Source organism: Cinclus cinclus, chromosome 4 (assembly GCF_963662255.1).
Source record: "Cinclus cinclus chromosome 4, bCinCin1.1, whole genome shotgun sequence".
NCBI classification, from domain to species: domain Eukaryota; kingdom Metazoa; phylum Chordata; class Aves; order Passeriformes; family Cinclidae; genus Cinclus; species Cinclus cinclus.
This window is the reverse complement of record NC_085049.1, coordinates 61141819-61158166: the sequence shown is the minus strand read 5'-3', so window position 1 is coordinate 61158166 and position 16348 is coordinate 61141819. Positions and strand designations below refer to the sequence as shown.

The 16348-nt window shown below is 43.0% G+C and overlaps 1 protein-coding gene across 1 annotated transcript; it reads right to left on the bottom strand.

Annotated features, from left to right (window-relative positions):
- Positions 1-2062: 2062 nt before the first annotated feature.
- STRA8 (stimulated by retinoic acid 8) lies at positions 2063-15361 on the bottom strand. Its single transcript, XM_062491402.1, has 8 exons — positions 15182-15361; positions 13406-13481; positions 11894-11978; positions 11373-11525; positions 8213-8495; positions 6856-6932; positions 5078-5189; positions 2063-2137 (listed from the first exon to the last, which is right to left on the bottom strand). Exons 1-8 carry the CDS (start codon positions 15287-15289, stop codon positions 2063-2065), a joined length of 969 nt encoding a protein of 322 aa, XP_062347386.1. The 5' UTR covers positions 15290-15361.
- Positions 15362-16348: the final 987 nt, after the last annotated feature.

Genomic DNA, 16348 nt, shown 5'->3' with positions numbered 1-16348 from the left:
GGCCCTGTACCACTCCCAGGCATCCCTTGGGTTGAGGTTAATCCCCAGCACCTGAAAGCAAAATTCACCTCTTACCTTGTGTTTTGTACCTCATCCTGGCCAAGAAGAAGGAGCAGGTGCCTCTAGGTCATAATTCATAATAATTCCATAATTTACCCAGCCAAAGGAATTGCTGTTGTAAGAGAGGCATCTAAAGTTAATTGGATGGATTGTCTTGTGAACCTGTCTCTTCTGCCTCAGACCACAAAGGGACTCTAGAGACCTTAGTTAGGTCCTTGTCCTAAGAGAAAAAGCCAGCTTCACTGAAATGTATCCCACCTTTGGAGTGCTGGGAGGAGTCTCAGGGGAAGCAGTTTCCTATAGGGCACCCGACCCTACAGAGATGAAGGAATCCTCATCAAATATAATGGACAAAACACTTCTGCTCACAATCTTATGCATCCCTATGCTACTGCTATGTCCTGTGTACCCTTGATGTACCTGTTTGGTCTGGTGTGGTGATTGTGTGGTGACAAGCACTTCTCTGGAAAACAGGTGTGCAGGGTATTGCTCCTATTCCCTATTAACTTCAACCTGTATGGCCACATGCAATGTGATCACATGTGGTCCTGGTTGCTGGTGGTGTGTAATAATATTATTGCTGTAGCATAAACTTGTGTTTCCTTCATTGAGATTAGTACTAGTTTTTTTTTTGTGAGCATAATAATAAATAATAAAATATACACTGTAATGGTATTTCTCAGGGTGGTTGCTGTAGCAAGTGGCAGGTGGCATTCAAAGAATCACTTGCAGGCCTGCACTCCTGTGAGCTGTGATGATGCAAGAGGAGGGACCAAAGTAACAAGTTCTTCGTCTTCTCCTTAATGTCATTACAATGCTTCTAGCCTCAAAGCAATGCCAGCATGTATAAATGAAGCACACTGGAAAGGCCAGGGAATGGCAAACTGGAGAACTCTGAAGAGCTCTTAAACCCAAACAGGGCCCCTGCACCCCCACTTTCAAACACAGCAGCATGGCAAACATTCATCTGGGGGTGCTACCTCATCTCCAGGGACAGAAAGGACTCTGTGGTGTTTATTCTTCCCTTGTACTCCATGACATTTTACCTGAATTTATCATGCTTTTATGCACCAATGCAATACTGGGCCCCAGTCCAGGCCTCTTGGACTCAGTCTAAAAGCTGGCTACTGAAGTTGGATACCTAGGCATGCCAGCTTTAGTTTAGGTTTCAAAATAAAACTGCCATCCTTTCTGTTTGTGATGGCAGGTAGCATGACCTCAACATAACAACTATCAGAACACAGTTTGTTCAAGTCTGCAGAGAGCCTTTAATGATAACTCAGAGATGTGAAGGACTTTATTCAATTCCATAGCACTTTTAATTCCAAGACACTATCTGAGCAGCACTACTCATCCAAGAATTAGATGTGGAAGAAGAGCACAGGACTGATCACTTGGCTTTACACACCTCACCGAAGTAAATAATCCAAAGTATATTACTGTGCCTGCACTTTTCTGGGTGACTGGGGAGTGGGTGCTCACTGCTGCTGTCTTTGTAAAGAGATAGAAGAGCCTCATCCCACTCTCTGTGAGGAAACCCCTCTTTCCTTGTCAGCCCAAGATGAAAAATTGCACCAGAAAAGTAATCACTGCCAGATGACTTTTGCAGGTTGCAATTTGAGACCTGCTTCCTGTGGGATTGTGCAGACTGCCACCGATCTGGCCTCCCTGCTGCTCTTCTCACACCTTGTGCTAGGCAAGGTCACTTAACTGTGCATGCCTCAGTTTCTTTGTGAAGCAAGGCTAAGCATTAAATAGCAATAGGTAAAAACATTTATTAATAAATAGCTAAGACCCTTAAAACCTTTAAAAAGTATAAATTACTCAACGGATATATCAAGAAGTACTAATGAGGGAAGGAGAAGCCAATGGTAACAAACCACTTCAACACAGTGTCTCCACACTCTGCTTAAAGAGGTAGCTCACTGAAGGAGGTGAAGCCTCCTCACATGCCCGGTGTGCCTGGCAGTTCTTGGCCAAGTAGAGATAGTGGAGATACTGTTTAGAAATCTTCATCATCGAAGGTCTCAGTGCACCGCAGCATCACGGTCTCATGATCATAGTGAAGATCTTCTTCCTGAAAGCCCCCCCAAAGTCAAGCAGGATTAAAAACCAGAGGAGTTTATTGAATTTCAAATATACAGTGAGTATATGGTCAAGTATATGGTACCAGCAAAGCAGCTCATGCAGCATGAGCCCTCCCTCCTCTCTAAATCAGCCAGCAGCACTTGATGAGTTCCTGAGGTGCCTGATGAAGAATGGTTCAAATTTGCTGCCAATTTCCTTCTAAAAATCCCAGGGCTCCACCCTGTGTCCATTTACATTATCTAGACAGCTATTATTGACTGTGGTACCAAGTGTGTTACACAACAGGCTCTGAAGGTATGAGAGCTTCCTTGCGGCCTTAACTTCTACCAGCTTCAGGCTTTCCTCCACTTTTTTCAGCAACAGAAGGAAATAGTCTTCTCTTTCACCAGTATACAAAGAACAAGGGGCTCCTGAGAAATCAAATTCTTCAAAGGAAGATAAAAGTGTTCATGCCTGCAGTCCATCTAGTCTACCTTCTGCATTGATGCAAGACTCTTCAGTGAAATACTGCTTTTAAAAATAGGTGCTGTTTAAAAATGTACAGCTTAAAGAGCACTAAATACCACTTGCTTGTCAAGTGACTCATCTAAAATCCAGAATTTTAAAAGAAAGTGTGCCTTTGAAGACAAAAAGGTCCTCAGCACTATTTAGAAAAAAAATCCCACTGAGTTTCAGTTAGGTGAAACCTTAGGATCTCAGTCTAAATTAACTCTTTACTGCCTCTGCTGTTAAGCTTCTCTTATGATGTGACCTTAAGACAACAGCTCTCAAAAAATTACAAGATAGCTTAACTGGTCTCATGCTCAAAAATATTTCTCTATCATGTACTGTAGAAGCATGCTCCTGTTCTCATTTTGGGGTCTCTGCCCTTTTAAGAGCTCTCCCTTTCCTTTTCCAAAATATTTCCCCCCTCCTCTTGCGTGAGTCTTTCTGAAACTTTTTATTCCAGTGGGGTGCATGCCCTTGGCAGCCTTGAGAGCCAGGGCAGTAGCTCAAGAGGAGCTGTGCTCAGTAGCTCTGTGACTGTGAAACAGTGGCCATCCACAATCCAACAGCAGTAGTTGTAGTTTGTGCCTGGACAGTTAAGCAGAAATGACGGAACATGGCAGTGGCATGAATGACCATCAATAAAATCCATCATCTCATCATCTCTGCAGATGAAATGCATGATGATGAAAGATGAAAGGCAGCATGGGCTGCCTTTTTTATTTCAGTGGGGTGCACATCACATGCCTTACCTTGGTACTTACTGTACTTGCTACCCACCTCTGTATCTTCTATGAGATGTGTGCACAGTGCACTGGGACACTGCTTTATCCTTGAGATAATTTATGCCAGCACTGCCCAAGCTCCTGTGCTAGCATAGCACCAGCACAGGTACCACATCAAGGGAAGGGGAACAGTCTGCAGAGGTTCAGTCATACCCATAAGGTAGGCAGGACGGTAAGCTTCCTTTCCCTGTCAAGTCCAGGAGTCTCTGATGCTCTGAGTAGCCCAATTTCTGGGGTAAGGTGAGTAGCCTATACTGATCTCTCTGCTGCTGCCTGAGGTGGTGTGTTTCAAGCTAGCTGGAACATCTTCTATCCCTGCTCTGCAACCACTTTCATAACTGTCTCAATCTGTTTGCTTTGAGATGGATCCGAATTTCTGCTCTCAAAACAAAAAATATCTTGTCAGTCATATTTTCTTTTTTCTACTTTTTTTGCTTCCTGGCAGCACTGTCTAGATGTGCTGTTCTGCACTCTAAATCAAAACAGATTGTGACCTTCATATCATATAGCCTGGATGATTTCTGCTCAAACTCCCTTTTTATTGTCTTATCACAGATAACTAAAAGTCCCTGTGTAAAAGAAGCCTGTGCAGCTTTTTATTTCCTTTTGGATCCACACAGTGCAGTCAACTGCCAATTTGCAGTACTTTGGGCTCTTTTGCTGCTTGTCTTCCCATCACTCCCATTCTCCTAGTCTTATTTTAAATATGCCTCTTTAAACCTTGAAAGAGACAATACCTCTTCCCATACCGCCTCATCTGGGAGCTGTGAGATTGATTTGGGCTTGTACATAACAGCATGCAGCCCAAGCAGAAGGACAAGATGAGACCATGCCAGGCATGACACTCACAAAAGAAATTTTAAACCAGAAAATGCCCTATCTTGTGTTCAAAGGAGCATCTGCTCAGGTACCAAAGACCAGGTGGGAGCTAGGCAGCAGAAACCAGCAAACCAATGGCTACTGTGGAGGCACTACTGACTCTGAACCAAAACAAGCACTCTCTGCCTGAGGGGTATCTCCCTTTCCATTCCTCACCCACATGCAAGCTCTGAGGCACCTCCATGGCAGGGAGACAAGAAGGGGAGGAAGAACAATGCAAGAACAAAGACTTCTGGCTCAGCAAACCTGCAACAGTAGGCTGAAGTTGAGGGGAAGCTCAGGAACTTTTCATCAGCTCTTTCAAGACCATGAATATCCTGAATATCCTTCTAGGGCCTGCCAGTAGAGGGCTCAGGGCAGGGAACCTGGCACCCAGATGAGCAGAAGGTGGTTCTAATGAGCTCAGAATGAAGCAGCTGGGGTATGATGGAGAACTGGAAAGTGAGCTTTACCTGCTCAGAGATCACTCAAGCTTTTCCACAAGGTGCTTTCATGCAAACAATAATAAAAAAAATATTTTACAATTCCTCATGCCATTTGCCATTTTGAATAATATTCAAAGTAGTGTTCACTCACACTTAACCTCTTGCAAAGGCAAACCTATTGGCATTTTGGAATGGCACATCAAAAATGATGAACCCCAAGTTCTTATTTGTAATCATTCTGGACAATATGACCACAAACACTGAATACAAAGATCCCTTTCTGACATTCCTCCTGAAATACATTGCTCTGAAATACATTATTCCTTCTATAAGGAATCCTTTGGCAAGGCTTACCTGGCAAAACTGTGCATTAGTGAAGAAGAGGTGTTTCAGGAAGTCAGTGACCTGCAGATAGAGTCTCTGGTGATTCTCTGGATTTTCAGAAGTGCAGCTTGCAAATGCTGAACTGAAAATTGAATCAGATACTGTATTTAATTTTCTGTTCTGTTGACCTTGCTTTCTCTCCTCCATATTTTACTTATAAATTGAATAAAAAACATCAAATGGTTTTCAAGATGGTCCTGATATTAAAGACAATAGCCAAGCAAGACAGGGAGGAGTGGTGACGGATGTATTGATGAGATACTATTTGCCAAGTGCAAGGCAGATACATAAGAACAGAAGAGAAACACAAGAAACTGGTGTCATAACAAGGAGGTCTCCTGATACACTGCAGCACAGTAACACTGTTTTGGGGGAAGGCAAATATCCATCAAACCAGAGAGCAACAATGGTTATTTGGGAGTGCATTTCGTAGGGTTGTTCAGAGGAACAGCTTTGACTTCTTCTGTAAAGTTTTTTGGGTGGATGCAGCAACCTGTGGCCATGAAATGACATGTTAGCTGTAACTGGCAGGTTTGTTCTCAGGCAATTGTGGCACAAAGCCAAGCTTTTCATTCTGGACCTCACCTCTGTATTCTTCCTGGGATTTTACAAAGTTCTGCCATCACACCTTTGTCCAGAATTACAAGGGGCAGAACAACAGGCGAGAAAGAGAAAACAGTAAATGTTATCTATTGAAATACCAATCTGATTTAAGACCTGAAACAGACTTTAAAGATTATAGTAATACTTTGCAGTATTAAGGAATACTTAATCTTATTTTAAAAGCAAATGGAAACTGTGACCTAATAAGTGTTATTTAATAAATACGTATTTGTTAAGCTTTTTCATCCATTCAAATGTATTCTGATCATCAGCCAAAACATCCTTATTTTAATGTATTCTCTTTGGGAAGTACAACCTGGAATGGTGGTGAAAGGAAGAGATTCACATTAAAGATCACTCTAAATGTTGAAAAATAAGTAGAAAATGAGCTAAACCCCCCACAGATTAAAAACACTGTTTGAAAAGAGAAAAAATCTTTACAAAGACTAAGTAGAAAGAATACATAAAAGATGAATCATAATGTGATCTTCCTCTTGAGGAAAACAATGCTTTTCATTCTTTGGCCTACTGGGAAAAATCAAAGGCAGTGCCAGCTTTGCATATGACATGTTCTCTTCTTGGTAACTTATCTGAACTGGAGTAATTATTTAAAAGGTCATGTGTTTCTTTGGTGTTACTGTTCAGGTCAACCACACTTTAAACTGATCACCTCTATGTGACTGAATAGGGTAAGACAAGGGAGAAAATGTTGAAAAATTATATTTTTTGTCTCATTAAATGCGAATACAGTTTATGATTAGCTGATTTATCAGGGAATGCCTCTTGGTCCTCACAGGCCTGGTAAGTGACAGAGACAAAAAGAAAACGTTATGAGTATTGTAAATTGAAAAGACAGAAAGCTCTGCAGGGTGGCAAAGAAAATCAGAAGGACCCCAGTTATCCGGAAGTAATGGGCTGCTCTTAATAAGTGATTCTACTGATTCTGCTGTAAATGACCATTAGTCATTTCACTTTTTCCCCTTAAAAGGAAGTATTATTTTGAGCACAGTTGCTGGAAGCTGCTATTCTAACCATTTATTTAAAAAGAGAGCTGCTATCTTACTTCATTGAGCACTTGCTGTGGAGTACTGATAGTGCACTATTAACATACCGTGTCTACAAAAAGGGGGGAGTTTGTCATTTACCTCTGGCTGGACATTCCCTGAGCCTTGCTTCTGTCAAGGAAACCAGCAGCAACATCAAATGCATCTTCAAACATCACCTAGCAGAGAAATCACTTCAGATGTCAGCACATCCAGCCACCTAAAAGTTTTACTTAGGGCATAATTTTTAATAATGAAGTCTTTAAAAACATTATACTCTTTCATTACATTTAACAGGTATGGTTACAGCTAGAGTAAACCAAGAGGTTTTGTGGAGACAGGAATAATGTGGAATAACTGCATTTTATGGCTAGGAACACAAGGTCAGTCCCCTCCCTTAAGCCTGTGCTTCAACTTCTAGGAATTAAACTTCACATTACGTCTCCCAAAAAATCAGTAAAAACCATTAATTGTATCAGTGCTTTAGAGACTTGACTGTGGACTGCTGCTTATGGCTGGAGATCTCAGCTGTACCAGCCAGTCTCTCCAAAACTGACTCCAGTTTACTAAGGAGTTTGGATGCTTCTTGTGCCAGACCACTAAACTCATTAGTTCACTCTGTCATCATGCAGTTCACACACTTTCTCTGCCAGAAATCCTGTACAGGGAACATTCCCACGACATTTCCTAAGGCAGCAAGCAATATGAGTTGTGTCTTGTGACTCAAAATAACTTGCCAATGCAATTTACTAATATGCTAAAGGTAAACATCTGTCCCTTCCTTGCAGCTAATGAAATTACACATATCTCTTCAAGCAGCTAGTTATTTCAGGAATCAGTACTTCAGGAACCATTTATTGAACTGGCTGTTATTTAATCAATCTCTTATTAATAAATGTCCTGGTCTACTCAGTCACTGACTTCTTGGCTCTGCAGAGGTGCATGGTACAGGCAGTCATTGGCCCTGTACCACTGGGACTGGTCTAAAAATATATTCTATTTGCTACCAAGTTCTTTCATGAAAAAAGAAAACAAAAACACCCAACCCAAAACACAGCAGGCTTTGGCAAACTAGGTATCCCTTCTGGATTTAGATCATCTGTGCTCTTTGGAGGGTCTGCAGAGCACAGAACTGTGCAATTCTTGTTCTTGCTCTCTGTCTCTGGAGCAAGGTAGGAGCAAATTTAACTGTTGCTTAGCACAGAAACTCCACAAGTCAGTGGAGACTAGCAGGATCACTACCACTGCACTACTGTAGCTCACTAGATATCTTACCAAGAGAAAATTTGCTACAGACATTTACTCAAAGATTGTTTATTGTCTCCACTTACACATTCAAGTGATCTTGAGAAATTTTAGTTACAACTACTGTATGTCTGCAATTAAAAGCTGCAGAGCCAATTAGCATCTGAAGGCTTGGAGTTTCAGAGGCAGACTATGAATGTTGCTGAGCACTTACTTCCTCTGGTGTGGAGACTGAGGAACCACTGGCTTCCTCACTGTTACCTCCGCTGTCCCTCACACTACCTTCAGTGCAAGCAGGCTCTGGGCAAGCAGCCTTGGGATCCATGAGGAAATCTCTCTGGCTACAGTACTGCAAGATGCTGTCCCTGCTCTCTTCAGAAAGCTCTTGCCAGAGATGGGAAATAGCTGTGGAGACCTCAGGAAGAGGCACCTCTCCAGTGCAAACAATCCCATGCTCTATCAGCAGGTCCACTGTGTGCTTATAAAAATACAGGTATCTGGAAGGAAAGGAAAGGAAAGGGAGTATCTCTTAAGAACAGGCTATAAGGCAGCCATCCACTGAAAATCAGCAGGACGCTGGGAAGTAGCTCTGATCCATAACTGCTTCACTAACTCTGCCTCTGAGACTTCACACAATTACTGCATGATGCCCAACACTGGTGATTTCCCCTGCAAAAAGCAGGCTCCAGCATCAGCCTCAGCAGGACTGCCTCATAACAGAAGCTCCAGGCACTGCAGCTTGTACTGGTTGCAGAGGAAAACCTCATTCTGGAATTCAATAAATTTTCAGTTAGTTGCCTTTGTATCCCAAACCTTTTTCACTGCAAGTCACCCTTTATGCATTTACTGGCATCGCATTACACTTTAAGGCCCTGGCTGAGGTCATACCCTAATGCATTGGGTACTGTACCTGAGGACAGAAAGACACTACCCCAGGATACTCTGATTTAAAGCATGGCAGCTCCATCTCCTTCTTTTACAACTAAGGAAACACATCCCTAAGACTGATTTCTAAACTGATGGTGGAACATAGGGGTCATAATTTCAACCCAGTGCCTAAATCTAAGAACAAGCCTGTAAGCACTGCATGGAACAGTGAACCAAGGATAATAATGTCTGCTTCAGAAAGCAGCACTGAAGGTTATTTTACATTAATTAACTGCTTAGGGAGTCTCAGATGAAAATAAAAATATCAAAGGAGTACAAATCAAGAGTTTTATAAACAGCAGTCATTGTTACTATGTTTGGGCACAAAATGATTCACTGGAAGATGTCCCAAATGAGCATATTTCCTGATTAACTGAACAGTATTGCATGAGAAAGTAACTCAAAAGAGGAAATTATTTTCTTTTTTGTTTGTAAATATTTGTTCCAGCAGACCAATATTGAAAATATAATTTGGTAGGCAAGCATAAAACTGTTTAAACCCCAGTTTCCACACTCTGGGGTATTTTCCACCACTGCTGGAGACAAAATACCATAAGGGGAATAAGTGTTTTCATGTAAGGTTTTGTACTCACTAAGGTTTCTGGATGTCCAGCTCCAAACAAAGGACCTGGAATTTCTCAAGCAGAAGAACACGAACTACCATTAGACTGCTCTGCTAAAGAAATTAAGCTTGAAGCATGACTCAACTATCTCCTTCCCAGCTGGGAGGAGACAACCACATTTTGCACTGGACAGACTACTGTGAAATCCTACCAATGTATCTCCTGCTGCTGGACATGGGCAAAAAACCCAGTCAGTTGAAGCTCAAAGCATTTCTGATGCTTCCCAAAGAATGTGATTAAATGATAACCAAAAGGCTGTTGCTTTCTTTGTTGAAGAGTCCTTGTCATTTTATGCCTGTTACAAAAGGTCATTTTTGGACAAGAATTAGCTATAAAGCAAATGCAATCTGCCCTAGGACTACAGGATAAGTGCCAGAGTCTACACAGTACAGGCCCTGGTCTACCTCGTCAGTAAAGAACATGAAAGTCAGGTGTTTATGGCTCTGTCGTGCAGTCTTTGATGAAGCAGATTTTTCTAATCTTGAAAATCTTGACTCAGCACATTTCAAGGTCTTCTAAACGATACCTTAACCGCAGCCACCTCCAATTCCAACAGGAGCAAGAGCAGGAGCAAGAGTGGGAAGCTGGTGCCATCTGCAGGTCCAGCCGCAGTCTCCTTTTGAGGAAAACCCGCTGATCGAAGGGGATTTTAGAAATGCACAGCAGTTCAAAGCAAAAGAGAAGAAGGAGCTGCAGAAGTTTTTGGTTACAGGTGGTGATGCCATGGAAGAGGATGCCAGCTGCAGCTCTGGATTCTGCTGCACCGCATGTTGTTAACTGCAGGGTGGTTAGGGTGAAATTGACTGCTTGGTGGTACAGGATAGGTTACACATGCATTTATTTCTCATATCTTGGAAATCAAATAATCGTTTATCCTGTTGGAAATGCAGGACAAAACCTCTAAGTACCTCCTAGTGTTTTCTGACAGGAAGGAGAAGAACATGGAGTATAACACTCAGTTTTAAAATATCAGTAACTTTGGAAAAAACCCAGTAATTTTACCATTATGACTTCCAAATAAAACACCTGGACAACTGATATGAGAATAGTGGCCTTTGATTCTTAGGTCCTGCATCAGGAATTTAGGAGCTTAAAGGGTTCACAGACTCACATCCACTAGCTCTAAGTGCAACACCCAAGTTGTTTAGGTTCCCTCCCCAGTGTTGCAGACAGTTTTGCATTGTTGCAGAATGCCTTCTGGTATCTTCCAGACAACCACTATTCTGCAGCCCAGACGCTGAGGACTACAAGATCTTTCTTGGCTGAATCCAGCCTTACCCTGCTCTGGCCCAAAAAAAGTACTCCAAGCTGCCAGGAGCTAAGGATCTGCTTCTGGAAGGGGCAACATAACAATGCCATTAGAAGAAGGATGAGCACCACTGTGAGGAAAAGAATGTGTCTACCTCTGGTTCCTGCACCTCCCTGGAGCACATACAGCTAGGCTCTTAGCAAATGCACCTGCTGGAGCAATTCTTACCCTCCTAAAATCTAGCCTCATGGCAGGGATACAGTGGTGAGGTGTGGCAACACAGGGACACATTTGAAAGAAATTTTCTTCTTTTTCTTAAGAGGTGAAAAAATCCTCAGGGATTTGCCAAGGCCTGAAAAACTGGGGACTGCTACAACTCTAAGAGTCCATTCATGTGCAAGTTGCAGGGACTTAGGAAGTGATCAGCTTCATCACCAGCAGGGACAAAGCTGCTGGCACAAGGCTTCTGTGAGGCAGATGCAGGCTCCAGTAGGGTTGCATGAATGGCAGTGCCCAGATGCACAGTGATAGTGCAAACAAGTTAAAAACCTGAAGGCAACATGGGGTGCACCTACCGTTCAAATTCCACTAGATCTGGGGATAAAGTGTCTGAAAACTGAATAAATTCTGGCTTCTCATATTCTTCCACTGTTTGTTTTTCAGATTCTTGAAGCAAATACCAGATGGCAGAGTCACTTTCACTCATATCTTCTGAGGCTGATGTAGTGCTGGAAAGAACACAAGGGAAAAAAAGCCGCATGAATAACTTCTCAACTGGTTTAATGATGCCCATGCCATGGTTACTCCAGAACCTAGGGCTATTCTTGCCAAGCCAGATTTTTCCTCCTCCTTTTGCTTTTCATGCAATGAGAAATCATTGCCAGAGATCAGCTATATAGAAGGGAAAAAAAAATACAAGCACTGACTGGAAATCCATGCACTCCATGAGATTACAGTGGTCCAGGTGAAACCTCTTTGTCCTTTCCTCATGATGAAAAACTTCTGCTTTGAAATACAGTAGCAATGACAAAGAGTTTCAGAGATGGAAGCAAGTGCAAAATATCAACATCTTTTCTTGACTGGTCACAGCCCTTACCTGTGACTGCCAAATTGCCTCCTGACATATTCCTCCCTGACTTCCTCCAAGCTGGATGGGCTCCCATCCTCCAGACTGCAGCTTGCTGTTGGCAGCAGAAAGGTTACTGTCACATCAATGGCACTTTTGGCTTCTCTCTCACCCTCAGCCCCAACCAAGCAGAATACTGTCAACAACTGGTTCTTCACCAGCTGAGATTTTAATTAGGCAAAAATTACATGAAAAAAGAAACATCTGTCTCTCCTACAACATAACTAGCACTACTGGGAGTTTATGAACACTGAGGAACTCAGAATCAATTCTTCCTAACATTGATTTTACAGAACTGATGGTGAAAACAACCTGCAAATCAAACTCTGGGCACCTACTAGTTCAATACAGTATTTTTTGATTACCTTCTAATGAACAGATTGCATGTGAAAAACCCTGACATCCAACCCGTGATTCACAAGCAGTGTGCATTTCACATATATGCAAGTACATACAAGGGGAAGCTTGCCTCAGACTCCCCTCAACCAGCCTCACTTCCAATTTTGCTCTGTCAAACTATTCTTTCTACCTGTGACTCACTTTTATGGGTTATCCAAGGATGTGGGTTCAGATGAGGTTGTAAATTTTTAGCACTGAGACTTCTAATTGATGCAAATTACTGGAGGTGCAGGTTACATGAATAGCAATTTTTTTTCTAGCTGACAGGAATTTGGACACTTGAAGGGACAAAAAACTATGTCCAAAGCCTCAATCCTATCAGCCCCTAGTCATGCTTGCTGCCAGCAGAGGCAGTGGCCAGCAGCACTAAACAGAAGGCACGTGGCTGGGGGTGTGAGGCCCCGCAGCAGGATCTGCCACAAGTGCAGACAGTACCTGCTGACCAGTGTGACCCAGGTGTCTGTCACAGGCTGTAACAGAGCAGGGCGTGAGGAAGGGCCCCCAAGCTGAAAGACAACAAAACTGCAGCATCTATCTTAACCATTTTTATCAGACTACACTCTTAACCAGAGGCTTCCATTTCTTATTCTAGGAAATTGTTTTGCCTCACACCACAGCGTGCTGTTGTGCAGTCTAGGCTCTGGCAGGGCTGGGTGCTGGTGACAGCTGTGACTTGCACCATGCCACACTGCTATGGCCAGGAGGAGCACACAGCTCCTGCAGCTCTGAGTGGGAGCCTAAGGATCCAGCCTGGGGACCCATGCCAGCCCCACACCTGCTGGGGTGAAGGTGCCAAGGGTGCTCAACCTGAACAGCCTGCTGCCATGGGATAGCCGGAATTGCTTGTTTCCTTTCTTCTCCTAGGCTGGGGAGGGGGTAGGAAAGACTGAGTCAGAGGGGGATTTCTGAGATACAGTGCTCACTGGATTGACAGATTTCTCACTATCCCTTACTTATTGCTACAACTAAAGTTACAGCTGGCTGCAATGTTTTAATGGGACAAGCTGCATACCTCTGTATTTAACAAATACATAAAAACCAAGTCCAGGCTCTTTGTCCAAGCAAATACTTGCATACAGTTACCTTTCATCTTCAGCAAAGAACACAAGGTTTGCTCCAGCTTCTGTATAGATGTCTTAGCCTTATGCAAAACCTGATACTAAACACAAGAAGAAATCAGAACTGATTGTTCTCTGCTCTAAATAAATTCATGTTTTAACATGCTTTTGTTGCTTTGCTTTTCCTTCATGTTTACCTTCAGTAATTTCTATGTCTCTGTGCAAACAGCTATGTTGTTTCACTAGCTAACCTTATACATATGAAAAGGGGAAAGAATTAATAAGACAGTAAACTTCAATATAGAATATAAATATTTGGGTATATATTATGCAATACATACACATAACTCCCAGTTGCACAGACATTTGCTACTTAACTCTGATCTTTTTTTCATCAGCAAATGGTCTTGTTTGGATCGTTCTCTTCTTGGAGCATGTCCAGAAATACCATGCTGTGAAGTCTGGTTGGATGCTTACCAACTTAAGCTGTAAGATTTTACTAATGATTTCCCATGAGACTTTTGTTAGGAGAAGCCTTTGCCATGTTCTACGTTGCTGTAACCTGGATTACAGCAGTGTAGAACATAGCAAAGGCTTTTCCTAGCAAAAGTCTGGATTAACAGGATTGACTTCAGTTCTGCAAATCATTCCTTCAACATTTATACCAAGCACAACTGAAAACATGTGGCCAGTGCATTTAAACACACACATCTCCAAAGTATTTCAAGATCTTTTGCGTGTGGTGAGACCATCCATAACTACCTTGCAGAGCTTTCATGCTGGATGTCTTAGCTAGGCATCAAGCGCTAGGATTACAAGCAACCTCCTATACTAAGGTTTTTTAAGATATTAAACTTCCTTGGCTTTCAAGAGTCACACAAGGGGCACAAGACACTATGAAAAAGCAATTTCACGATGTGGTATGTGAACACAGTCCCCTTAGACCAGGCAAAGGAAATAGTTGTTTAGTCTTGGCTTCTGAGATTGCTGATTTCAGGTTAACATGTATCTTGCTCAGAAAATGGCAAACTGAACTCTTGCCTCAACTTACATGAGGGCTAAGAGACTCACAAGCCACATATAGTGGTATTTAGCACATTCGGGGGACAGTTCCTGTCCTAAACAATCATTACACCCTCTACAAACTGGAAAACTGGAGGTAACCAACATCACTAAATGAATCAGTGGCAGAGTTGAGAAAATACTCCTGATGTTTACTTCTCTGCCTCAAGCATGGCAAGTTCAGTCTTTTCAGTAGTATTTTGAGGAAATTTCATCTTTATAAACAATTTTGCTTAAATAGTTTCTTCCTTTAGTAGATACCAAGAAAAAGTACTGGTGCTTGTTTTTATTCCTGAACTTATTTTTTCCAGTGTCTTGAAGATAAAGTGCACCTCACAAAGCTGAATGAATTACTCATTTCCCTCTAACTCCTTCTTGTCCCTAAACTCACTGTTGTGATTTCAGAACAAAATGCTTTGACATCAGCTTCATCATGGGATCCCTTGGTTTGTTTCCAAAATACTATAAAAGAAAATGTAAAACCATAAAAATGCTGAAAAAAGCCTGTAAGAAAAGTAAAGATAAGGCACATGATAAACCCATGACCCAGCAACTACAAACTGGACAACTCTCTTAGGCTGAGATGGCAGCTTTAAAGAGGTCCAGGAAGGGTGCATACAGTGAAAATACACACACAAAGACACAGTGATCATCCTCATAGACTGAACCTAAACCTGGTTAAATTTGAACATACTTGTGTATTATAATGATGCATAGAGAAATAGTCACTGTTGCGCACCTTTGAGGCACAGTTGTCTGACTGGGATAAAACTCTTCCCCGCAAGCTGCTGAAGAGTCTTGCCAGAGAAACCCAGTGGTGTGCCTGTGGCAAGTGCTGCTTTGCCATGCAGTGTTCTACCTCTTGCAGGTGTCTCAAGGGACTGAGACTCACTTTGGCATGTGTCTTCCTACAGTCTCCAGCTGTGCCTGTTGAAAGCTGCAATGCAACATTTATTTATGCTAAATAAATATTTAAGCGAAGAGAAAGAAATCTTACAGCCTGCAGAACAGATAGACAAAAAGGAAAAATCTGGCTGACTGACAAGAGCTTATCTTTCTGTAGAAAGAAATATTCCCTTTGCCTGAGAGATGCTTGCCTGTTACTTACTAAAGTAACTTACTAGACTTAGTAACTTAGTTACTTACTAAAACTTAATTCACCACTAACAATTAAAAGCAACCCAGATGAAGCCAGCCCCCAATCTCTTGCACCCTTCCCTACACCGATTTGTGCTTAATTTCCATGGAATATCCAGGGCTTGGCTTCACAAAGCACTGAGACTCCTCTGCTCCCACAGATGTTGCTAAATGACAGGCTTCTTTACAACATTAACTGTTTTTTGTTTGCTTGCTTTTTTTGTTGTTGTTTTTTCGTTTTTTTTTTTTTTGGGGGGGGGGGGGGGGGTTGTTTCCCAATAAACTGTGGCACATTGGTGTGGGCAAGGATGCCAGACATACTCTCGCACGAGAGGGCCAGATCCAGGCCCAGCCGGGCCTGCCGCCTCGCCGGCCTGACACAGCCTGAGGCGCCCGCCGGGAAAGCCCTTCCCGGCCTTCCACTGGAATAACGCCCCCTGCCTCGCTACCGACCGCAAGCACAGCCTAGAGGTAAGAGTCCCGCCCCTGCTGCTCCTTCGGAGGCCGGGAGGGACCGGCCGGCCGGGAGAAGCCCGTGAGGGGCCGCGCCGGGAGCCTCTGGGATCGCTCCGTCGCTCGGTCTGACCATCAATCCAGCAATCAATCAATCAATCCCTCCATCCATCCATCTATCCATCCATCCGTCAATCAATCAATCAATCAATCAATGCGCGCCGCCCGGACCCCGCCCCGCCGCCGCCGCGCCTCCGCCGCTCGCGGCAGCAACACGAGCCGCACGTGGCGGGCAGCCAATCAGAACGCAGCCGGC

Bases quoted from the DNA above. Each gene is read 5' to 3' on its own strand.
- STRA8 (XM_062491402.1), bottom strand. From the start codon at position 15,289: ATGGCAAAGCAGCACTTGCCACAGGCACACCACTGGGTTTCTCTGGCA. The intron at 11,979-13,405 runs GTAACTGTATGC...TGCTGCCAACAG, and splicing joins TTCTTTGCTGAAGATGAAAG to CAAGCTGCAGTCTGGAGGAT. The intron at 2,138-5,077 runs GTAAGCCTTGCC...GGGGGCTTTCAG, and splicing joins CTAATGCACAGTTTTGCCAG to GAAGAAGATCTTCACTATGA.